Source organism: Camelus bactrianus, chromosome 3, assembly GCF_048773025.1.
Source record: "Camelus bactrianus isolate YW-2024 breed Bactrian camel chromosome 3, ASM4877302v1, whole genome shotgun sequence".
Taxonomy (NCBI): domain Eukaryota; kingdom Metazoa; phylum Chordata; class Mammalia; order Artiodactyla; family Camelidae; genus Camelus; species Camelus bactrianus.
In genome coordinates, this window is record NC_133541.1 from 54,251,175 (window position 1) to 54,276,204 (window position 25,030).

Below are 25,030 nucleotides of genomic sequence, written 5' to 3' on the forward strand. Positions count from 1 at the left end.
AAAAAAATTCTTCTGATTCTAACATTACACTTAGTATTTGATTCTCTGTGGCTCTTTCCTGGGGTCTCTGGAAATTGATAGATTGAGTAATTCCAAGAGGAAAATTCCATGAATACTTATGACTCCAACCAAAGACAGCTGATTTTCCTCTTCCTCTTGATTAATGCATTTCTTTCATTTCCAACTTAAAAAAAACCCACTATTTTTTTCCCAAAAGTAACTTCCTTTGGAACAAATTATAATACTATTAAGAACAATGATATGATTGCCTTCAGGTAAAGGGGCTTTAGTTGAAAGGACTTAAAAGGAACTATGCAGTTCTTTTTTTTTTTCCTGCATGTATTTATTTATTGAAGTACAGTCAGTTTACAATGTTGTGTCAGTTTCTGGTGTACAGCATAATGCTTCAGTCATACATGAAAATACATATATTTGTTTTCATATTCTTCATCTTAAGTTACTACAAGATATTGAATATGGTTCCCTGTGCTATACAGTATGAACTTGTTGTTTATCTGTTTTATATGTATTAGTCAGTATCTGCAAATCTCAAACTCCCAATTTATCCCCTCCCACCCCCTTTCCCCTTGGTAACCATAAGTTTGTTTTCTACGTCTATGAGTCTGTTTCTGTTTGGTAAATAAGTTCATTTGTCTTTTTTTAGATTCCACATATAAGTGATATCATATGGTATTTTTCTTTCTCTTTTCTGGCTTAACTTCACTTAGAATGACAATCTCCAGGTCCATCCATGTTGCTGCAAATGGCATTATTTTATTCCTTTTCATGGCTGAGTAGTATTCCATTGTATAAATCTACCACAGCTTCTTTATCCAGTCATCTGTCGATGGACATTTAGGTTGTTTCCATGTCTTGGCTATTGTAAACCGTGCTGCTATGAACATTGGAGTGCATGTATCTTTTTGAAGTAAGGTTCTCTCTGGATATATGCCTAGGAGTGGGACTGCTGGATCATATGGTAAGTCTATTTTTAGTTTTTTGAGGAATCTCCATACTGTTTTCCATAATGGTTGCATCAAACTATATTCCCACCAGCAGCGTAGGAAGGTTCCCTTTTCTCCACAGCCTCTCCAGTGTTTATCGTTTGTGGACTTTTGAATGATGGCCATTCTGACTGGTGTGAAGTGATACCTCATTGTAGTTTTAATTTGCATTTCTCTGATAATTAGCAAAATTGAGCATTTTTTCATGTGCCTGTTGGCCATTTGTATGTCTTCATTGGAGAATTGCTTATTTAGGTCTTCTGCCCACTTTTGGATTGGGTTTTTTTTTTTTATTATTATTAAGTTGTATGAGCTGTTTACTTCAGTTCTTTCTACCTGTATCACAGGTGTGGTTAACGCCTCCTATCGGGGCCCTGTGCTCACTCTTCACAAGATGGCACTGATTTGTGCTGCTGTGCAACACTTCTCATGCAGAACAGCATTTTCAGAATTAATGTGAAGAATGCATCCTACAGCTTTAGCTCCTCAAGTACTATTTGTTTCAAGTTTCATGAGATCATGAAATTATTTGTTTCAAGTTTCAGGAGCCGTATTTTTAACTTTTAGATCTGTGGCCTAGCCAAGTGTTTAATAAATGGTATTTAATAAATGTTGACTAGATGAATGAATGTGTGCACATGTGTATTTGCTTCACATAAACCAACACCCACGGGGAGACCAAAGCTCAGACAACTCCAAAGGTTAAGGAAGACAAATGCCGCCTTTATAGTCTAAGATTTCATTTTTCTTTTTTCTGCTTTTTGATAAAAGCACAATTCACTCTGAAGAGGCAGGATGGTCCATCTCCTCACCTACCCATGTTCCTTTTTAAAATGGGCAGAGCACCTATTCTGATCCTACCACAAAACACAGAATTAAACAAACATGACTCTGGGAGGTGTTCATTTATAAAATGCAGCCATGCAAATTCTATGATACATTTTGCCAGAAAATTGCTGGGCAGCTTTTCAAGACCAATAAACCCATTATGGGAAAGAACCTGGCTGAAAAAAGGGATAGGTGAGAAATCACTGCAGGGAGGTCAGAGTTCAACCTGGGCCAATACACATGACAGCACTTAGGTCCCCTCATCTCTCTGTGCTTCCTCAAATGAGGAGGTGGTACCAAGTGATCTCCAGGGGTCCTCCTAGCTCTGACACCGCCTACATCTCTATACTTTTCTTCATATGATGACTTATGCAATCATTGTGGAAATGCTTAAGAGCCAAGAAAGGGAGTCTACATGTTACATATTTGCTTTGAAGTATAAGAAAAGAAAGAATTGATTTTAAACAATTGTAAAATGCCAGGCTTTGGGGATTTTGTTTTGTTTTGATGGGTATTAAATATATTCTTCTGTAGTAGCTGCTGCTCCGGTTTTCATGTAACAATTTTCCAAAGCAATTTGGACTTGCGTTATATTATTCTTTAAAATGTTGTCTGAAGCCAGGCTGGATAACATTTTTGTTTTTAGGCATAGGATTCAAATTATCAAGTGATACAGTTTAGTTTATAATATTAATAAGTTTTTCAGGAACCTGATTCACATTATAGACTGCTTCGAAACCAAGACAAAGTTATTGTGGAACCACCAAATAGGTTCTAAACAAAGCTGATCCAGCTTATTCACCTGTCTTGGAAATTATTCAGCATTGCTATGGTTAGGTTGAGGCCCACCAACCACCTGAGTCAAGTTAATTGAAAAAGACTGGCTCAATTGAGTCCAGGTCCTCGTGCTACATGGATCTTCCCCCAGTGAAAGCGTTAGGTATAAACTTTATGACACCAGAATGAGAACCAACAACTCAGAAACCATAAAAACAGCATAAATCAAAATCACTATCTATTAAACAACTAGCTTAGCTCCGAGCTGAGCTTTGGTTATTGAAATAATTTAAAACAACTAATAATAGCCAATCCACACCACACCTGTTTATAATCACAGAGAATTTTAACAAGTCATTTTTCAATACAAAGAGATTGTTTGTTTATGCCTTATTCCTCAACAATAATACCCAAACACTGAAGCAAAAAAATCAGTTATCTATTTACCAATTGATGACCAACAACAGAACTTTAGTGTTTTCAGGAGTCGGGCCATTTTTATCCTTATTTTACACAGCTAAGTCAAGGCTTCTGTCATCAGAAGGTGCAATCTGCTGCTAGGGTCTGCCCGAACTCCAGGCACCTGCTTTCTCTGGTCTGGAGACAGATGGTACATCGTAAAACTGAAAGTCATGGGGAAAATGTACAGAAAGATATTCCCTTTAAAACCCTTTAGGAGGTTCTTTTCCCTAAAATTGAATACTATAAATAAACATGTTTGTGTTAATATCTTAGCTTAGAACTTGGGAACTGATTCAGGGGCATTAAAAAAGTTTCCTTAGCCTGATTCATATTCATGTGTCCACATATTTCCATAGAATGGGAAGACAGCTTTTCTGTTAGCTCACTGGCACCTAAGGCAGGATCTCTTGAACAGCAGCAGCTGTGGAACTTACCCTTCGGTATTACCTCTAGCTGTGCCTTGACTAAGCTCTCATGGAAACTGACACCACAGAGGTCTGAATTAGCTCAGGCTGCTGTAGCACAGACTGGGTGGCTTAAACAACAGGAATTTACTTCTCACAGTTCTGGAGGCTGGTTGAGTCCAAGATCACGGTGCTGGTCAGTCTGGTTCCCCTGTGAGTCGCCTCTTCTTGGCCTGCAGATGGCTTCCTTCTCACTACACCCTCACGTGGCGGACAGAGAGCAAGCTCTGGTCTCTCTTCCTCTCCTGGCAGGAACACTAATCCCAACATGGGGGCCCCACTGCATGATCTCATCTAAACCTAATTACCTCCCAAAGGCCCCGCCTCCAACTAGCCTCGAGTTAGGGCTTCGGCATATGAATTTTGGAGGGACACAAACACTGAGTCCATAACAATGGGATAACCTCACTTATATTGTAGAGTTTGTATAGATGAGCTAGGCTGTAATAAACTGACCTCATATTATGCTTTTCCACAATAATTATTAAGGGTGGTGCTTCTCAAACTTTAGGTGCATCAGAATCCCTGAAGCTTGTTAAAACACGGATTTTTTGGCCTGACGCCCAGGGATTCTGATTTAATAGGCCTGTGCTGGGACCTGAAAATTTGCATTTCTAACAAGCTCCCAGGTGATGCTGCTGTTCTCTGTCTGGGGACCACTGATACAGGGGTTCCCTTCGGAATGTTAATATCAGTTATGATTCTGTGGGTCTGTATTGGCTTCTCAGTAATACCTATTTTATGCTGAACACAACTGAAATATGTCAGTTGCTTATACACAGATGTTGCAGTTACATACAAAGATGCCCAGTAAGCAGGTGGACAGATCCGCTGAGGTACAGCTGCCTCGTGCTGTGAGCACCCAGGGAGTCAATTAACGCAGAGTGTCTCATTAGCTAGTGTACAACTTCACTAGTCACCAGGATTTACAAGAATGTCTGCTATCTTACTACTAATTTTTACCTTAAAATTTAGATGCAGTCTTTAAAGTTGCTGGATTCTGCTATCTTCTGTCTACAAGCACGTTGCAATTGTTTAAACTGGTATCAAACTTTGACGAAGCTTAATAGGAAGCACTTGAGCAATGCTGACTAGTTATGTTCAACTCATTTGTCCTATCATCACACTTGGTTAAATTTTAAAGCATGGCTCTGTCATGAAACAGCATAATTTTAAGATTTACTTTAAGTACTCTTTGAAATGTAAACATACCTTATTTAGCTTTACGAAATATTCCAGTCCAGCTTCCAAGGGATTTGTATCACAGTTCATCTAAAAGGGAAACAGGCATTTTAAATCTTAGATGAGTGCAAATCGTTTCACTAACATCACTTTCATATATCATTTTTTTTAGGGGAGAAAACACTTTTTTATTTTGAATATAGGTTCTAAAAGAAGAAAATTGTGAACTGGTCTCTACAGTAAATTTTTAAATCTAAAAATCAAATGGAGCCTTTCAGCAAATACTGTTATTTGAATAGAAAATTAGAAACTAAACTTCACAGTTGGTTTCCCAAGGCCTTTTTAGTATAATAGACATCTGAGGGATACCGCAACATGCTTCTTTCCAGAAACAAGATTTTTCTCATGCTCTTATGTAATAATTTTACATTAATAGGTTGTGAAAAGTTATTAACTAATTTACGTGTCTTATAATTTGCCAGGAATCAGGAAAAGTTGAGGAGAAATCAGATGATAGGCAAATGCCTTCTACAGAGTTCAGAAGAGGGCAAAGGGGAAAAAAAGAGGTTGAATCTCAATCTTTTCAAATTGGTTGAGTTATTACAATATACTTCAAGGCAAGCTAAAGCCACTATTTGAGATTAGACCTGAAGTTAATGGTTTTTGTTTGTTCGTTTATTTTTGTTGTCATTTGTCTCTTTTGCTCCAAGAGAACTCGCCTAAATCCCATGAAAAGTAGCCATCTTAAAGAAAAGGATACCACCACCCTCATATACCTAGATGAGTAATATGAACTTGCTTTACATGATATGAAATTTGGCCTCCTATTTCCTAATCAATTTGAGCAACTCTGAAATTATTTTTCACCTAAAATTATTTTATTAATTTTCCAAGTAATTTTAAAATTATTGCTCAAAGTTTTAGAATTCCAGAGGGAAAAATTTTAAGTCCAGAAGATGGATTGCTGTAGTAACACTAGGGGGCGTGCTGGCACTGCTGGAAAATCGGAGGGACCGGAGACGGAGAAGGCTATTCAGCAGAGGGCTCTCAGGAAAAAGGCAGAAGATGAAAGGTAGGAGGGTGGAGAAATGCCTGACTCCCAGAGGTGGCTTCTGCTGCTTCCTTCCTTGCAGAGTGTGGAGACAGAGCTATCCTCTAATTCTCTCCCTGCAGCAGCCTCCTCTATGGCCCCCATTGCAGGCTGAAAATCGCCTAACAGAGCATCTCTTTTGCAAAACAAGAACTTGCCCCAGGGCTCTTGTTCTTTCAGTGGCTCTGAAGGCTGCCATCTCCACCTCAAAGCCCACTTGCTTCTGTCCCTGGTCTAAATGTCCAAGGGGCCCTGCCTGTGCTTTCCAAACCACTTTGCCCCCAAATTAAATCATTCTATTATGTCCTAAACACGTTGCAGACTTTAAAACTTACGATAACTCTGTAGGATAAAGATTGCCTTTATCTAGAGAAGTAAACAGCGGCTTTGGAGGGTTAAGGCTACATAGTTACTACGTGGTAGAGGATAAATGCAAACCTAAGAGACCCCACTCTGAAGTACATCCTTTATCATTGTCCCTTATCCCACCTCTCAGCCCTAAAACCACAATGTCTTCCAAGGAAACAGCCAGCCAATCTGAAACAATTAAGGGGTCTAAAAATAGCTGGCCATATTGCAGATAAAATAGGAGAACAGAGTTTGAACCCCAGTTGGGCCACTTCTGTGTAATCTAGACATAGTTGTTCATTGTTTCTTAGGGTGAGTGTGTGTCCAACAGGGATTGTGTTTGGAACTCTCAATCTCCTGCCTAAGAACCACCAATAATACCTTCTTCAGGGAGAGTTGAGGAGGTAAATTAAGTCATGCCTATGAAAATGGTGTGTAACTGCACAAAGAGAAGCCTTTAGATCCCATTATTAATGGTGCGAGGTTCTGCCAACCAACACACCCCAGACCACCAACCCTGCCCCTCAGGAAGACACCTTTTGTAGTTCTTTTCCCAAAAAGTGCATGATAAGGAAATGAGGATGTGCAATGTGACAGAGGAGAAGGAAGGATTTGAAAGGTGGTCCTCAAATCCCGTGGGGTAGGCAGGCTCCTTGGGGACAGCCACAACTCTGCACACAGTCAAAGACAGATGTCCAGGGCTCTGCCAAGCAGGAGAAATTAAGGCAGAATAAACATTATGTCATAATTCCATAGAACTTGCAACTGGGAAATTCACGAGAAAAATCTCTTTCCCTAATTAAATAAAATTATAATACACAATTTTCCTTATAGCCAGAGCCAATGTTAACACAGTTAAAACTTGCCCTTATATAAAAGTCAGATACAATACACATAAAATTTTAATGAAGACGTTCACATTTCAAACCTCTGACCCCCAGGCTCGGAAAGCTTTCTCCAGTCTTAAGGCATTCATGGCATATGTTCCAAAATTGTCAATTCCCTCCTCCTGGCCTGCATTCATGATGACGTCATAAAGTGCTGCAGAGTCTTCTCGTCTGTGGTACAGCTCCCAACCCAGCTCACCTGAAGTACAGCCACAAGTGCCACACCAGAGTTAGAGTGATGATCGTAGGTCTAACAAGCATTAGCTACAACACATCAATAAATGGAGAGATTCCATTTATGCAATATAGGCATTTGTTGAGTTTTAAAAAGACCAGTCCACAGAAACATTGCAGCAAAACCCCACTGCAAAGAAGCGTGCCGTATCACAGATGCGTTTGTGCCCAATCCTGTCCCCCATGCGGAGAGCAGCATCTAGGACACCTCATGACACAGAAAGACTGCAATGCGGGAGTTAATCTTGCCCTCTGACCTCAGCTTCATAATGTTAAGTGAAGAATTTATCAAGATAAGGGTTCAAGGTTTAGACACCTCAACTCCCAACTCCTTTCCCCCAAATCACAAGGCTTAAAAATAGGCAATTGATGATGATTAATCAAATGGTCTTCATGGTAGGATAGCCATAGTCTCTAATGCCCCCTATTCCCCGCTCCTTCCCCACTTGATCATTTCATTCACCATTAGAGCTGTGGGCAAAAAAAGAGGAAAATGAAGCCCAGCCCAAACAGTCTGCTTCTTTTTTATTCTGTTTATGTTTTATTCTGGTCACCATTTACCAAGCTTGGGTGGAAGAAGGATGGGGAAAAGGGACAGTGGAAGCCCAGGGAAGAGCTGTGGCCTTTATACTGTGCATTCACCTGGCTCCCCCGTGTTGAGGGCTGATGGTGAGGTGTTTTCCCAGGACACCAGCAGAACATGGGCAACGTGTAACTGAGTGACTGCCTGGGCATGAAGCACTCCTACTGTGATGGGACAAGGTGTCCAGAGGAAGTTAGAAGTAGGACCAATGGGGAACTGAAGACCATTCATTCATCCCTGTTTCCATACCTACTATGTGCAAGGTTAGGTGCATATGAAGACTTCCCTAATGCACTTAGAGTCAGAAAGATGGATAATGGTAATGCTTTAAGTGCAGTGCCTGACACATTCAAGATGATCCTCCATGGGAGACTCTATGGGAGGCCATTTTGAATGTTCCCAGATGGAATCAGCTGGCCTGCATATTCTGTCAGCCCTTCCGACTATCCCAACAGCCATCCTCTTCCCACTTTCCTGGCTACCTTTCTAAATGTAGGCAGCTAGCTATGGGACTGGAACAACAACCGGAAATCTGTGGAACGACTCTCTCAGACTAGGAGTGAATAAACAGGATTGTCATCAGAGTTGGGCAGGGGAAATCTTCCTCCAAAGTTACACTGATAAAAGTGGTGTGTGTGAGCATGCATTTGTAGTAGTTTGTTTTAAATTTTAGAGAATTACTCTAGGTTGTTTTCCAATTCTTACCAGTGTAAGATATCCTTATAGCAGTGACAGGAATGTTGGAAAACTTTAAAGACTTGGTTTGAAGAAACTTGAAAGCATCATCACTAAGATCTTCAGAGGTAAGTTTCTGAAGGACCTTTCTTGCATGTGGCCCCGCGACTCCAAGGACGCCAAACTCATCAGTTACGTTTTTAATTTCAACATCATATCTACCTCTGACTGCCTCTTCTTCAATCCATCTGCATTTGAGATTCATAAACATTGTGTTAAATCTTGCTTGAATAATGCATGTTGGTAACAGATTATTTCTCTGAAGATAAGCTCCATGTCTAGAATTACCAGAAGGTCCCTAGAGTGTCATTTCACATAATCACCTAATTTTTAAAGTTGAGGAAACTGAGTCCCAGAGATGTTAAATGATTCTCTTTAAACCACTCTCTTATAAATTTGTGGGTAATTTTTCACAGTACAGAAGGAGCCTTCAATTTAAAGAGCTCTGCCATCCAGTTCTTTTAAATAGTAACAGCCCTATTGCATTTAAACTAATGATTCAATCTTGCAAATGGGATTTAAACCCAGATTTTCTCTAATACCTGTACACAGGAGGCACACTTGTGCTGCTAAAGGTTAACAATGTGCCTGCCACCAGACACACACTTGCTTTGACAATCACAAAGGAAAGACAAAAACTCTAGAGACTAGTTTCAATTTCTAAGCCTTGGTGAGTTATGGGAACCCAGTTGTAGGGTCTGTTTATAATTTATTGAGCAGACCCTGGAAACACACAAGACTACCATAAAATGATCATCTGGATTTACACAAAGCTAAGCTACGAAGATGGCTCCCAACACATCTTGGGTTGGAGGATATAATTTGCATCATTTTACAACTGGTGTGAGAATCTGTCAGAGTAAGATGTTCATAAAACAGTATTCCAAATGTTCTTGGAATACTGAAGACTACAGATTTGAGAGTAGACTAAAGATTCATGTGAAGGATTGATTTGGCAGGTCAACCATTTAGATGCAGCTGTGGACTACAGAGCACGAAGCATGAAAAAGGAAGGAGGTAACCTGGCAGGGGAGTGCAGTTCACTGATGGGGACTGAATGTGGGCATCAGAATCAAAAAGACTGGCTTGAGCAAGTTACTTTAACCCAAATTTCAGTTTCTTCATCTGAAAATAGGACAAACATATACCTTGCCCGTTAAGGGACTTTACTGAGATAATATGTAGAAAGAGTTCTGACATATTGGTGATGCTACTAAATGGGAGTTAATATTATTTAGAACCAATAAACCCTATGGATGGATTATCCATTGGAGGGAAATAGGACAGGGGCCCTCACTTCAAATAATCTCCTATAAAAGATATTAAATTTATTTAAAACAAAGAGGCTTAAGAATTAAAGTTGTACTTTCAATTACCGGTAGAAGAAAATCTTAGTGCAAGATTGAGTCAATATATAATTCATAGAACATTTTCTAACCAGTCGTACACTTACCTAAGATCATGAAGTTCTGATCCAGAACCAGTTACTAGTAGAAACTCCCCAGGAGATTGGTGAGAAACAGTCAGCTCAGCGTATACCCGGCCTTTTGGTGTTAACATGTGACTTATATTTGTAAAACCCACCTACACAAAAGAATTTTAAATTACCTCAGGATGAAATAGATATCTTACGTATCCTTTTAACACCACATGAAAATAAAAATGTAGGTGTTAACAATGAGAAACAGCTGAATCTTTTGTCTATCAATTATGTGAACTATCTACAAACCTAAACCCAAGATTAATTTAGAAATTTTCAGTTTCAATGATCATGATAATTGCTTGTCATAGTAATTACACTTCAGCCAATTTTGCAGTTCCTATGGATACAATTAAGCAAAGTCATGAGGTCCATAGATGATAATTCATTCAACAAAAATTTAAATTTGAAAATTAGCTAGAATACCCCTGATCAGTTGAAGAGTTCTGATGTTCATACAGAAATCATTACGTGGACTGAAATAACACATTGGTTTTTTTGAAAATGAGGGGATAGAGAATTAGGCAGGCCAGAATCCTGGACCTTGCACCCCTATAAGGTTATTTACCTTGGGAATGACATTTGCAAAGAGATGGTCCAACAATCTGATGGAGTCTTGGCCTTTGATGTTAAACTTGCCAAACGGTGACAGGTCAATCACCCCTACTCTTTGCATAACCTGTTTATACTCAGAGCCTACAGGCTCAAACCAGTTTGTGCGACGAAAACTTGGCCTAAAATACAATGTTTGTCATAAAACAACAGTCATTCATTTTCAGAAAATTACAGAATCAGGATATTTTAATAAGGCCTATACATCTAGAAAATCTCATTTGGGGGAAAAATGCAACCTGTTCTGCAAATCACACATATATTGGAATCTGATTTTTTTAAGTTATTACCGATTCGCTGACTCACTTCATAGTGAATGAAGTAGTACTTAATTAGACAGTAAGATAGGACACGTGGGCTCTCAGATCTGGAAAAGAGCCTAGAAGTCAACCAGTCCTGTTATACATATTATAATCACCTAGGGGAGCATTTTAAAAATACTAATTTGGGGGGCCTAATTGAATCAGAATATGGGGGCAGGGGAGGTAGAGCTACCTTGTCTGGTGCTTCTCAAACATTTATGCAAATACAACATCACTCACACTTGTTAAGGTGCAGATTCTGATGCAGCAGGTCTGGGGTGGGGCCCTAGGTTCTGCACCCTAACAGACTCCCAGGTTACATGGTCATGCTGTTGGTCCACACCTGGACTGAGTAAAGATCTGGTCCAACATCTTCACTTTTTGGAGAAAAGGCACAAAGTGACTTCTAAGACCTTTCTATTAGTTAATGACAGAGTTGGGCCTGAAACAAAGGTTTCCTGACTCATCATGCAGGGTCCTTTCTACTCCACAGGGCAGACTTTTAATGTGGTATTTTAACTTTAGAGCAGGATGCTAAGTCTGCAAAATGAGTTTTCAGTGGTTTAATTATTAAAATAGTAAAAGAAACAGGCTAGGTCCAAACAGCACAAGCTGAAGAACAGACCTCGCATTTATCTGGGTCATTTAGGAAAAACCAAACTAGCATTTTGCCCCCAGGTAATCTCTACTGGCTGCCTACAGAGTCCACATTCATTAATCAACAACTGGGCCTCTACCACACTTTGGACCATTCAGATCTGGTCTGAAAGTAGGCAGCAAAACCTGTTTAAACAAAATGACACGTTTTTTAAAAGGTAACATAATTTCTAGGTTTGCTATTTGTTTTCCCTAGGTTTGTGGATTCTCATGAGAAAAAATATATGATCACTATTAATCCCAAGTACAACAATGACATGTAATCCGAGTACAACAATGGTAACAATTTTAGGGGAATTCAAAGAATTGTTTTAGTGACATGTTTTATGTTTTATGCTAATTTTCCTGTAATTTATCAGCAGTGCATATAATTTGCATGATTCAGTGCACATACACTAGAAAGCAGCTGCTTTGAGATATCCCTTGACAAATAGAAAATCTGTATTTCCATACTGCTTCCATACCATGTGATTCGACCAGGCATCCTAAACCAGGACAAACCTTCAGGAGCCACCTGAAGCCATGTGGGGATTTGGAGAGGGTGGGGAGAGTTCCTCTGAGCAACTGGAAAATGCCAAGCAGAGGCTTAACCTGGGCTGGTTGTAGGACTCTTAAGGCCACATGGGTCCTGGATGCGGGCCAGTGTCATGTGGGATAAACTAATGCCTCCACTGCCAGAAAAGAATTTTTGTGGGAAAAGGCTCAGTGGTCTTTGGAATGGGGTGGAGGGATGGGATGGGATGGGATGGGATGGGATGGGATGGGATGGGGACATGGCATTTCTCTGGTGTCCTTCCATTCTACCCCCAAATTTCATTTGGCAGTTAAGCCACAGGCAGGTTAAGTCACTTACTTACCTGTACCCAGTGTCCTGGCCTGGTTTATAGAACCAGTGTGGCTGCTCCCAGCCTGCATGGAAGCCCATGGAACACTTAGATTCCAGGGTTTTATAAAGCCCACTGACTCGCTGAGTTGGTCTCCCGGCAAACCGTTCTTCTTTAGGGTAACCAACTGAAAAGGAAAACCGATCCTCTAAATAGTGTATAACCCAAACTAAAATACTTTCAAGGGATTCAGAAAATGGAAAACATAGTACTTAAAGTCCAGAAGCATATATATGTGCATGTATGTATATATACATATATACATACACATATATATATTGACATTAAAAAAAACAAAAGTTGTATTATCATACTAAATGAAGTAAGTCAAAGACAAATACCATATGATAGTATGTATATGTGGAATCTAAAATATGACACAAAAGAACTTATTTACAGAACAGAAACAGACTCACAGAAAACAAACTTATGGTTACCAGTGAGGAAAGCTAGGGTAGGGATAAATTGGGAATTTGGAATTTGTACACACTAACTACTAGAGATAAAATAGATAAACAACAAGGTCCTACTGCATAGCACAGGGAACTATATGCAATATCTTTGAATAACCTATAGTGAAAAAGAATATATGTACGTATAACTGAATCACTATGTTGTACACCAGAAAGTAACACATTGTAAATCAACCATACTTCGATAGGAAAACTAAAAAAAAAAAAAAAAAACCAAAAAACCAAAAAACAAAACTGTCATTTATACTGATCATCAAAGGGTAAAGTAAAAATAGATTTAAAAGTTAAAATCACTGATGCATTCCTCTTATTAGATACAAACATCCACATAGATTTCTTGTTGCGTCATAGTGGCACATGATTTTTAGAATCCCTAACCACCCCTCCACAATGCTCAGAATAAAAAGCATCTCAAGTCAATTCTGAAATTTAACAACAATAAATTTGCTCTTTACCAATATTGTTGAATCCATATGACTCTCTTGCTTTGGCCTCGGTGTACTGAGTTGTTGTCCATTTGCCATAACGATTGGGATCCAATTCTATCAGATCAAAAGGAGGTTCTCCGTGCAGGATCCAGTCACTGAGATATTTCCCTACCCCACCAGCATGGATTATGCCATATCTTTCAAATACAGAAATAAATACCCTGTTACTAACACATGTTGTTTTCCAATAATGAAACATGTCCAAATACTTTATAAGGCCTCAGAGTTGGAGTGTTCTGTGCTATTCAGAACACAAAGTCAACATAATCTTTATACTATCATTTTTTTCCTCAAAAAAAAAAAATTAGGTGTCTAAATGTGCCTGACTTGATAGTTAGTTTCCAGTTTCAAGAGCAAAACAGCCTGAGTCTTAGCCAGTAAGGATGCTTACTTTAGGAAATTGGAGGAAAGGAAGCAAACAGGCAGATGTGGTTGGTACTTCATCAGCCCTCTTGAGCTATGATTATCCTGACTGATAGGAACCTGGCAGGAGAAATATGTACACTGTAGAGCGGTATGCCCATCTCTTAGTCTCTGTTTATTTCAGGTCCCCTTAGTGATGGCCTCTGTGCAAGGATCTTGGGCCATCATCCTAGAAGCATTCGGAAAAAGCAGCATCATCTACAGACTTGATGGGAAGAGTGGGCTTGTTTTCTATTTCCACATGAAGATGCTATAAAACCAAGAGCATGACTATGGCAAAGACTTTAACGTCAGATGGGGGGATCACAGCTTGACATTGCCCACGAGCAGTTCTATCCTCTCACTCTTGTCTGAGGAAAGACTCCACTGTGAGTTCATCTGCAGGTTAAGTCAAGAGAAGCCTCTGAGGAAATGGATGAGCAGAGAATCATGGGGAGACGACCAAGAAAAGGAGCCACACGAGTGGACCTCAAAATGCAAGAAATTCCAGTATCCCAGAAAACAGTTACTTAGCCAGAATCACATGCTTGTCTAAGAGCATGGGAGGACCTTAGTGAAGACTGAAAATGTTAACTAACTTTTCCCACAACAAGATACCAGTTTTGCCCTTTTATAAAAACGAATGTCTGTATTTGTTATAAGGATATTGCTCAAGCAGAGTAAAAAGGCAGCAATTTATATGTCTCTGGATAGTTTTAAAAAGATACATGGCTCATCTAAATTACCCAAAAACTACCTCATTAAGTTTCAAGAAACCAAAAAAAAATATATATATATATATGAACTATATGCTTAAAATGTTTACCCATTTAACCAGTCCCCATGTATGATATCCAACAGTTGCCATTTTTGAGAGCTAGAGATCCTGTTTACAAGACTTGAAACTATATAAAGTTCCACTGAATTTGAGGGCTTACCATTTAGTAGACATTGTTTCCACCTAACATGTATTTACTGATTTACTCTTTGGCAACTCTGTTGCACCAATGAGAAAACCAACCTGCACACAGGGGTTAAAAAAGGTTACACAGCAAAAAAGTGCAGATTCAGGATACAAACTCAGTCATCCTACTCCCGGGTACACTCCCTGTTATTGGACTTTATTTTCTCTTCAATAATTCTCAATCTTTTTCCAGCCAAGACACACATAACAGAGAGAATCCACATCCTTGGCAGACTCCTTGGGCATAGCCAGGGTTGTGCTTCGGTTTCTTGTGGCTCACTGCTACACCAGCACGTTCTTGCCCTTTTCACAAGGCATACGTCAGCTTTCTAACCATTAACAAGTTATCTGTAAAATCCCACTCAACTGAGTGCTGTGAAACATCTATTGAGAGCCCTTGGTTTAGTGGTGGAAAGTATAAAAGCATAGAGTAAGAGAGACCTGGGTATGATTTTTGTTTTGCCACTACTAGCTGTGTGACCTTGAGCGAGTGGTGACTCACCCTGAGCTTTAGTCTCCTCATGTGCACGCTTTCTTTAGGGTGCTGGTGGAGAGCTGACTTGGCATTTAAGGGCACATAGTAGGCAAGCGAGACATGGCAGCTTCTGGGCTCTTACATAACCAACAACAGAGGGTGGCTGCCCAACTGATGAGATTTTCAGAAGGCAGTAATGTGTGAAGTGGAAGTGAAAGGGAACTTGACGACGAGAGGAGAGTTAGGCTCTTTTTCTATGTCCAGCATTAATCTGCAGAACCCGCGTCTTCCACGTGGCCCAGCTGCTATGCATTTTGAGTGTTGGTATCTGCCTTTTTATGATTCCTCTGTTAAACTGCCTGGTATTACACCTTACAGCACTCCCCTCTCATTAAGTTTGCTGTTTATAATCTGTTCTAAGCCAGGAAAGCTAGATTCAATTCACTATAACTCATTAAACATTTTGGCGTACATTGTGTTAGTCACCTAGAACCAGGATAACTTGTTAGATGTGGGATAAAAGTAAAACAGCTTTGACTGAGGGTAATCTGTAAGGTAAACGAGTGCTGGCATATAGGTAGAGTTTGCAATGACCTACTCTCTGGACTGGTTGCAATAGAAAAACAGATGACACTGAAATGCTGACCCCTGGGCCCCTCTCCAGATTCCTGAATCAGAGTCTATAAGAGGGGTGCCTGGGACTCTGCCTGTGGGTTCTCCAGTTCAACACATCCTTCACAGATTCTAGTGACAAATAATAGGAATTTCATAGATAAGCTGCAAAGGAGGATGAAACACATGTAAGTAACTAACCACAAAGTAGAGATTCTGCCCTTTAACAAGCCCTCAGACGATTCTGGTGCTCAGCCAGATACGGAAACCACTGGCCTTCAGAACCATGGAATGGACTCTGATATTAGCTGGGAGGGGCAGCAATGTGCGCTTTCCATCATGTTACATGAGAAATATCTTAACAATCTCAACTTTTAAATACTAAGAAGGCCTTTTTGGGTCAGGCCAAATTGCTCAAAGAGACTGAAGCACTTTGCCTGCCCCGACCTGTTAACCTTCCCCATTCACCTTGCAATGTCTGCAACCTGGGAGAATTACCCAGAGAAATGACAGCAGGAGTCCGACAACAGCCCCACACAAGTAGATACAATTCCCAGGTGATAAGTAACTGGTATTCCAAAAAAAGCAACTTTCTAATTTCCTTAGTAATAGGTGTTTCATTGAGGTATAAATATGAGGCCAGGGATGCTGTCTGCTTGTTCACAGATAAAGAGCACGGCTTACAATCAATGATCTGCAAATATTTGCTGACTAAATAAAAAATGTAGTGATTGATTACAGAATCAAAAAGAATAAAATACTCAGGAATAAATTAAGCAAAAAGAAAAAGTGCAAAACTCATACCCTGAAAACTAGAAATCACTGTTGAAAGAAATTTTAGAAGTCCTAAATAAATGGAAAGACATCCCATATTCATAAATCAGAAGACTCAATATTGTTAAGATGGTAATACTCCCCAAGTTGATCTATAGATTTAATGTAATCCCTACCAAAATCCTAGCTTGTTTTTTTGCAGAAATTAACAAACTGGTCCTAAATTTTACATGAAAATGTAAGAGGCCCAGAATAGCCAAAACAATACTGAAAAAGGACAAAGTTGGAGGATTCACACTTCCCAGTTTCAGAATTTACTACAAAACTGTAGTAATCAAGATACTGTGGTACTGGCATAACGATTAACATGTAGATCAATGGAATAAAATTGGAAGTCCAGAAATAAATCCATACATATATGGTGAATTGATTTTTGACAAGGATTTTGTGGTATAATAAAAAAATAAATAAATATTTGGCCTTTGTCCCCAGTTCCTGGCACAGAGCTCCTAAAACCTTTTGGAATTTATGTTCTTTTGTATGCTAATGATACCACTCAGTGGAGAGGGGAGCAGTGGGGCTAGACAGCTTCAGAATAGAGGCTGGTCACCAGAAGTTCAATCACCAATGGTCAATAACTTAATCAATTGTGCAAATGTAATGAAACTTCCATAAAAAAACTCTTAAACAACAGGGTTCAAAGAGCCTTTGGATTGGTGAACGCATTGGTGTGCTAGGAAGATTGTCCACCAGAGGGGGCATGGAAGCTCAGCACCATGGAAGCTTCCCTCCCATATCTTGTCCCGTGCATCTCTTCCATTTGGCTGTTCCTGAGTTGTATTCTATATAACAAACAGCTAAAAGTAAGTAGGGTTTTGCTGAGTTCTGTGAGTCATTTAGTGAATTATCAAACCTGAGGAGGGGGTTGTAGGAACCTTGAAGTCTGTAGCCTGTCAGTCAGAAGTACAGGTGATCCCTGGAAGTTGAAACTGGCTTCTGAAGTGGGAACAGTTTTGTGGAACTGAGTCCTTAATTAGTGGGGTCTGCACTAACTCTGTCAGTTAGTATCAAAACTGCACTGAATTTCCGGACACTCAGAAGTGGCATCACAAAAAAAGACATCACAGATGCCAACACAATTCAATGAGTAAAGAATAGTCCTTTCAGCAATTGGTGCTAGGAAAACTGGCTATCCCCAAAAGAATGAAATTGGGAACCTACCTCATATAATATACAAAAATTAACTCAGAATTGATTAAAGACCTAAATGTAAGAGTTAAAACTAAAACTCTTAGAAGAAAACACAGGTATAAATCTTAACATTAATTTGTATTAAAAAATGGTTTCTTATATATGATATCAAAATTACATTCAAAAAAAAGAAAAAACACATTCTGGACTTCATCAAAATTAAAAACTTTTGTGCTTCAATGGATACCACCAAGAAGAAACCCACAGAATGGGAAAAAAATGTGCAGGTCATGTATTGGAAAAAGGTCTTACATCTAGAATATATAAAGAACAACAACTCAGCAATAAAAAGACAAATAATCCAATTTCTTAAATGGGCGAGGTATACAAAGAGACATTTCTTCAAAGAACATACACAAATGATGTACAAGAGCAACACTCCCACATGCACACACCTACATATGGACTCCATAGGTGATTATCCAAGCCCTCAGTTACATGAGATCTTCCAGCCTCATAGCTCCATCTGATTTTCTCCCTCTGGATATTACAAGGACCTGAACTCAATACGTCAAACCCAACCTGTCAAAAATGGAACTCATTATTTTCCTGGTGCTTTCTCCCTTTGGCCCCAGCATTCAACCAGGAGTCAAGTTAGAAAGATGGCTGTCATTTGCTATTTTTGTCTCTCCCTTAAGACCTAATGCAATCGATCACCAAATCTAAACAATTTTGTCTCCTGTCTCTCAGTTCCCACTGCTGTTCCCTTAGTTCAGACCCAGCCTCTCTCTTGTACTGGAAGAACAGCACCCCAACCAGCCTTGGGCCTCTGGCCAGACTTACTGCCGTGTCCTCAGCTGTAGCCCAGCAACTAGTACTCCACCTGGCACACAGCTGGCATCATCAACTATCAGTTGAATAAATGGCCAAATAAAATGGGGAAGAAAAATAGAATATTAGAAACTCTGATATGACAGTAAAGTAGGCTTGACATTAATAGTCACCAAATTAATGAGACAAATATTAGAGATGAAACATCAAATGGGTAATGGAATCATAAATAGTAAGGAATCTGAGGAATCAAAAAGAAGCAAATCATGTTGAACAAACATGAATTACAATGAAAATGGTATCAGATACATTATATATTTGATATTTTGAATTATCTTTGTCACACTGTGTTATGAAAACATCCTTGTAAAACTGGGGCAAATGGACCTATCTGCATATTCACAGCATGAAAGGAGACACAAATAATGGAAATGGCAGGAAATATGCAAAGAGAAAATTCCAGGAAATTATTGCCTTTCTGTGTATAGATCTTTAAAACCTATTCAAGTCAACGTTTTAAGACTGAAATTTTTTATTCCTTGTGTTTCATTAGTCATGAAAGGGAGAAAATTCTCTGCCTCTCCCCCATTTTCCATTTTTGGCCTGAGATTATAGGACAAGACTTATCTAAAATATATGACTCTCTCATAAAAGTTGACTGACATGGAGATACTCACCCAAAGCCTACAGCCACCCAGTAGTTTCTGACCCCTTGATGGGGCCCCACCATAGGGAGAATGTCAGGAGAATAGGTGATAGGACCATTGACCACATTGATGATGTCAGCCTTTTTTAAGACTGGAACCATTTCCATGGCAATTTCGATGTGTTCCATGATTCGGTCTAGATCAGACTCAAAGAGCTCCTTTCCAAAACCTGAAAAGACATGCTACTGTGATCAAGATGCCACGGCTGCCCTGACATGTGCTCTAAAGGGATTTAAATCTCTTAATCAGCTAACATTTAAAGATAGCCTGTTAGGAAAGTATTTTCTTTCTTTTTAAATCTAAACTTAATATTCACTATCAGTAGATGAATACTATTATACTACTATATTATATTCCTGAGAATAATAATGTTATTTCTTGAAACAATAAATCATGAAAGTTAACCTTTTTAGAAAATTTTAATTTATGCATATTAGCATTTAATACAATCACAATTTAAAAAAACAAACAATAACTTGGTTTGTCAAGAGAGAGCTTTTAGGCGGGAGGGTATAGCTCAGTGATAGAGCGCGTGCTTAGCATGCACAAGGTCCTGGGTTCAATCCCCAGTACCTCCACTAAAAAAAAAATTAATAAATAAAAGAGAGCTTTTAGCCTTCAATTAACCATCAAAGTGCTCCATCCTCCCAGGTGAGGGCAATGGGAGTTTACACAGTCATGTCAGGACCCTGGGGATAAGGATTAAACTACTCTAGGATTCTAGACACCTTTTAACTCTCAGGAGGGAAGGAATGGAATGGAGGCCTCATGCCTCAACCCCATTCCACACATATCTGAGGGCTAGAATGCTGGGAAAAGAGTCAGGGTCTTGGAAGACAATCATCTTCTCAGCCATAATTGGCACTGGGATTGAAGGCAGGGCCACAGAGCAGCTTCTCAAAGGCCTCCACCCATACTGGTGATGTTCCCACGTGGCAGCCAGCTTCTCATTCTTCCTCTGGACTGTGGGTTGGGTCAGTGGCATGGAGGCCTGCAGATTCACCTAGACTAGGACGTGTGGGTGCCCAGGGCCAGCCCACACTGAGGTTCTCCCTCCAACTGGAATTATTTAAATATTTGTTCAACATTTATTTGGAGGAAAGGCTGTCAGCGTCGGGGAGGGGCAGAGAAGGAGGCTCCCAGGTGGCAGATCAGCTATCCCTTTGGGATCCAGAGCTGTTCCATGCAGGCCCAAACACATGCCAAGCCCACTCAGCAAAACCAAAGCCCTCAGCTCACTGGCCCAGCTCCTGCAAAAGGCGATTTAGCAATCAGTTGTAGTGACCGGGACCCAGGTGTTCTTTGAAGAGCAGGAGGCGGGAGTCATTCCCTAGCCCAACTAGCTTATCAAAGTGTAACTCTAGAAAGCACAGTTTCCTCCATTTCTTTATATTCCCTATAATAAGTGTGTCCCCATGACATTTTAACTTCTTTTATAGATTAAAACCTGAGATACTTCCCTAGGTGACCCAATCCTTCATCTGCCTCTGCAGAAATGTTTCATGAAAAACAAAAAAAAGGTTCTTCTCTCCCTTACAGAACCTGAAAGAGTAACTATGGTACATCCTGCTTTAGCCTAGAGCCCTGAGGCTCCTTCACATCCACTGATGCAATCAGGGAGGGCTTCGGTTTAGAAGACCCACCTACCCTGCTCTGCTAGAGACTTGGAAGCTTTCATTCTTACCAGGCTGGATGTCCTATCTCTGATACCTGTCGTGTTTCCAACTGTCAAAGCACAAAAGCAGCTATATCCAAATCTAGACACTAGACCAAGTAGGAGGGGGAGTGAGGGAAAAAGGGGAAGGCTGGAGGCTGGTGTGGGCAGGTAAAAATCACCTGGGGCCTCCCAAAGCAGCAGGGAGCATCTTTTATCAGCTTTTCCACCACCAACTCTCCTCCCTCACTCCCTGTGGTGATAGTTCAAAGGGATATGAGAACAGAATTCACCTCAAATTCCTCACATCCAATGTCCCAGGTATCTGATGGTCTAGTATTAATAGTGTCATCTTATTCTGCAGCCAGCCCAGAGCTACAGGGAGGACAAAATACATGTGTGAGACCTGCACACACTTCTGTTTGCTGAACCCACCTGGAGGGACTCCATTGGTGACCCACGTGTCCTGAACTTTCATTTTCTCCTGACTTTCATACGGACCAAACAAAAGTCCATCCCTTTCCTGTCGGAGGTAAAACGATCCTTCCAGGTCACGGAGCACAGGGAGCTCTCGCTTTAAAGCTTTCACTTCAGGTATACTTGATGTAACAACATATTGATGCTGCACTGGAATGAGAGGATGTTCCAGGCCAATCATCTTGCCTACTTCACGAGCCCAAAATCCTAAAACAAAAAGTCATTTTGCAGTGCCACCACATATATAAATGTACCACATCTGACACTGATACAGTGATTTAAATTAAAAGAAAATATTTAGAAGAATTCAGTACTCATGGCAAAGTCCAAAGAATGTCGTAACAACTTTAAATTTTTTTGTCATTGTAAAACTGAATGGAGGAAGAGAGGACAAGACAATCTTTTATGCTACCCCAGAGTTTTGAAGACACTGTAATCTAAGGGAACTCCATTCCTGAAAAAGTATTTTGCCCAGAAGCAAAGGTGGGCAGAAAAAAAAAATTATTTGAAGGGAAAAAATTTACAACCCAAATATATAAAATGTACAAATGTTGATAAGAAAAACAGTAATGGACTGACCTTACTTGCAGAACAGGGATGGTCAAGCAATGGAAGAGGCCCCGTATTGATGTGACCAACATAATAATCATGCGTAATAAAGCCCTGCTGGTCAGGCCCTCTACCCACCCAACTAAATTCTACAAATACAGAATTGTTCTGTTAACTTAAACTTCGAAATGTATATGCTTGGAGAGAGATAGCACATTAAGTTTTCTATGTTATTTTAAAAGTTTAGTTTGAGTATGTTAGTAAGATCCTTTCTTGCAAAGGCACAAAAGCCCTGGGAGTCCAGAGCACGAGGTAGGAGGTGTCACAGCGAAGTGGGGAGGGCTCACAAATGGGGGCAGGGGTCATTCCACAATCTATGCTTCATCCTTCACAGTGTTATGGGGACCGTGTTCTTGGCAGAAATAAATGTTATTTTTTTACTTTGCAAAAGATGGAACCAGATAGCTTGTGGCTGAAAGGACCCTTGATTCTCCCCGCTGGTCTTCCGTCTACAGAGGTGGAACTGAAGTCCAGCGAGAGAAAGAGATGGGCTCAAGTTTACACTGGAAGACCCTGGAATTGCTATGTCTTATTGGCTTTCTTGCTACAGAAAAACTATTTTAAAAATCCAAGACTCCTTCACTTGTATAAGGATATTTGAAAATCTAAAATGATAAAAAATAATTGTTTGGCAGGGATGTGGGGTCACCTGACCCATCAATGAATTATTTGGGGAGAAGGGATTCTACTTTCTTGTTTATTTCATAATAATTTTGAATAATCATTCAAATGACTAGAGAATCTTAAGTTATTTCTTTAAGAGGTTGCATTCTCTAGATTTTTAACCATTTCTGTCTCTGCTTTTTTTTTTTTTTTTTCAAACTAATAAGGAGTTCTGAAGTTTCTGTCATTATAAAGTTCAGCACTAGATGCAAATCACCAATTAATAGCCTAGGACAGAAAAACAAAGCATAAATACAAAACAGAAATAGACTCACAGACATAGAATACAAACTTGTGGTTGCCAAGGGGGTGGATGGTGGGAAGGGATAGACAGGATTTCAAAATTGTAGAATAGATAAACAAGATTATACTGTACAGCACAGGGAAATATGCACAAGATCTTATGGTAGCTCACAGAGAAAAAAATGTGACAATGAATATATATATGTTCAGGTATAACTGAAAAATTGTGCTCTACACTGGAATTTGACACAGCATTGTAAAATGATTATAAATCAATAAAAAATGTTAAAAAAAAAAAAGAGCCTAGGAACCCAGATTATGTGCTTTCATGTGCCAACTAAACATCACTACTGTGTTTCTTGTGTTCTGTTGTTTTGTTTTGGTCTAACAGCTAAGTTGGTCACACTTGGATAACAGTCCCAGAAATGGGTGCCCATTTGCAAACCAGAAATCTTACCTGTGGGCATTAGGGCTGTTTGGTGGTCTTTTAATAAAGACTTAGTTTATTCTTGCTGGTAGGAATATATCAATTACCAATGTCAGGACTTCGTAGGAAAACATGGTAAAGCCACATGTTCTAGTTACACGCACTGGCGCAGTTTAAAATATAAATAGCCAAAATATTATGACTAGCAGTTCAGATCACTGCAGTATCCTTACTATATACGTTTCAATTAAAAACATAAATTGAAGAAAATAAGTTTTGTCCTAGTCAAACATATTTATACATTTCTGAGCCTAATTGCCTGCTTATTAATGCATTTAATCATTAAAATAAAGTGGAAATGTATGCATAAGTATCACATAACTACATTGTTCCAAACCCCATAGCTCTACACTGTTTTCCCCTATGATGGTGATGTTTGGCAGCATTCTCTTCCTCTATATGTCAAGCAAGTTAACCCAAATCTTGCCAGGATTACACTTCAACCCTTGCCAGATCACCCACCCGCCTAAGTTCAAAGAGGAGAGAGACAAATGTGGAGGAATCCTCTATCATCTACTGTTATCACCTGAAAAACACTGAAAAGAAGAGTCAACAAAAATGAGCACTGAAAATAGGTACTATTTTTTAAAATGCAGTGATTAATAGAAGTGGAGTTAAAATGAAGGGTGCAGGGACAATGATGGTTTATGCAGTGACATTCTCTGATGCAAAGTATTGGCAAAGTTAAGCAATTGTTTTTGGCTGAACCCTGGGCTTCATGTTGGCATGACCCAATCACATTTCTGACTTTACTACATTAGGAAAATTCTTAAGTAAAGTTTACAAAGTTATCTCAGGCTTAATGAGTCAATTGAAAATGAGGTCAAGAGAGATATTCATCACTGTGCAAAGGAAGAGCTTGCATCATAATAAATAGCTACTGCCCTTGCCCCTGAGCTGCCCCTGATGGTAGGGGCAGAATGAAGGTAGAGTGAAACTGTGTTTAAGCAGTACTAAAGGCACGGTAGCCTACTGCACACCAAGAAGGCAGAAGTACCAGAAACTGCTCCTCAGCTCTGTTTGCTCAAGAATAAGGTTCCTACATTCTCTCTCCTGTAGGAACACCTACACAGCAGTGTTTCTCAAAAGATATTTTATAGACCATCTGGTGCAGACAGTATAGTACCTGCAGTAATTATTTAAAATACAGCTTCCCAGCCAGACCACCTGGGAAAATTCCCACTGTGACTCTTAGGCACCTACACTGAGAACAAAGCTCTTTGGGAAGCCAATTTACCAGCATAATGGATGCTGGATGTCTACACAGCAAGTGAAAGGAGCGGGGAATCCTAAGGCTGGTACCAAGAAGCTGAGACATCTGATGCTAGTGTTTCCCAGACCAGGGCATAGACCTTCAAGAAAATAATTATAATAATCACAATAATTATCATCATTATTGTGCTTAATTTGTTTAGTGCTTTCTATGTGGTAAGACTTTTCTGGGTACTTTA

General features: G+C 39.7%; 1 protein-coding gene across 13 annotated transcripts in view; it reads right to left on the reverse strand.

Moving 5' to 3' along the window:
- The window catches only part of DMGDH (dimethylglycine dehydrogenase), a 53,510-nt gene that overhangs the window by 17,531 nt on the left and 10,949 nt on the right, over window positions 1-25,030 (reverse strand). For 10 of the 13 annotated variants that reach the window (XM_074360153.1, XM_074360123.1, XM_074360126.1 and 7 more), the window contains 9 exons: window positions 21,536-21,784; window positions 19,417-19,615; window positions 13,458-13,627; window positions 12,503-12,656; window positions 10,643-10,808; window positions 10,048-10,178; window positions 8,565-8,782; window positions 7,084-7,241; window positions 4,748-4,807 (listed from right to left, as the gene is read on the reverse strand). In XM_074360153.1, coding sequence (XP_074216254.1) covers window positions 4,748-4,807; window positions 7,084-7,241; window positions 8,565-8,782; window positions 10,048-10,178; window positions 10,643-10,808; window positions 12,503-12,656; window positions 13,458-13,627; window positions 19,417-19,615; window positions 21,536-21,784 — 1,505 coding nt within the window. Of the gene's footprint in view, window positions 1-3,056; window positions 3,233-4,747; window positions 4,808-6,691; window positions 6,859-7,083; window positions 7,242-8,564; window positions 8,783-10,047; window positions 10,179-10,642; window positions 10,809-12,502; window positions 12,657-13,457; window positions 13,628-19,416; window positions 19,616-21,535; window positions 21,785-25,030 lie in introns of all 13 variants that reach the window. The other 3 variants (XR_012505136.1, XR_012505131.1, XM_074360124.1) reach the window with 3 other exon arrangements.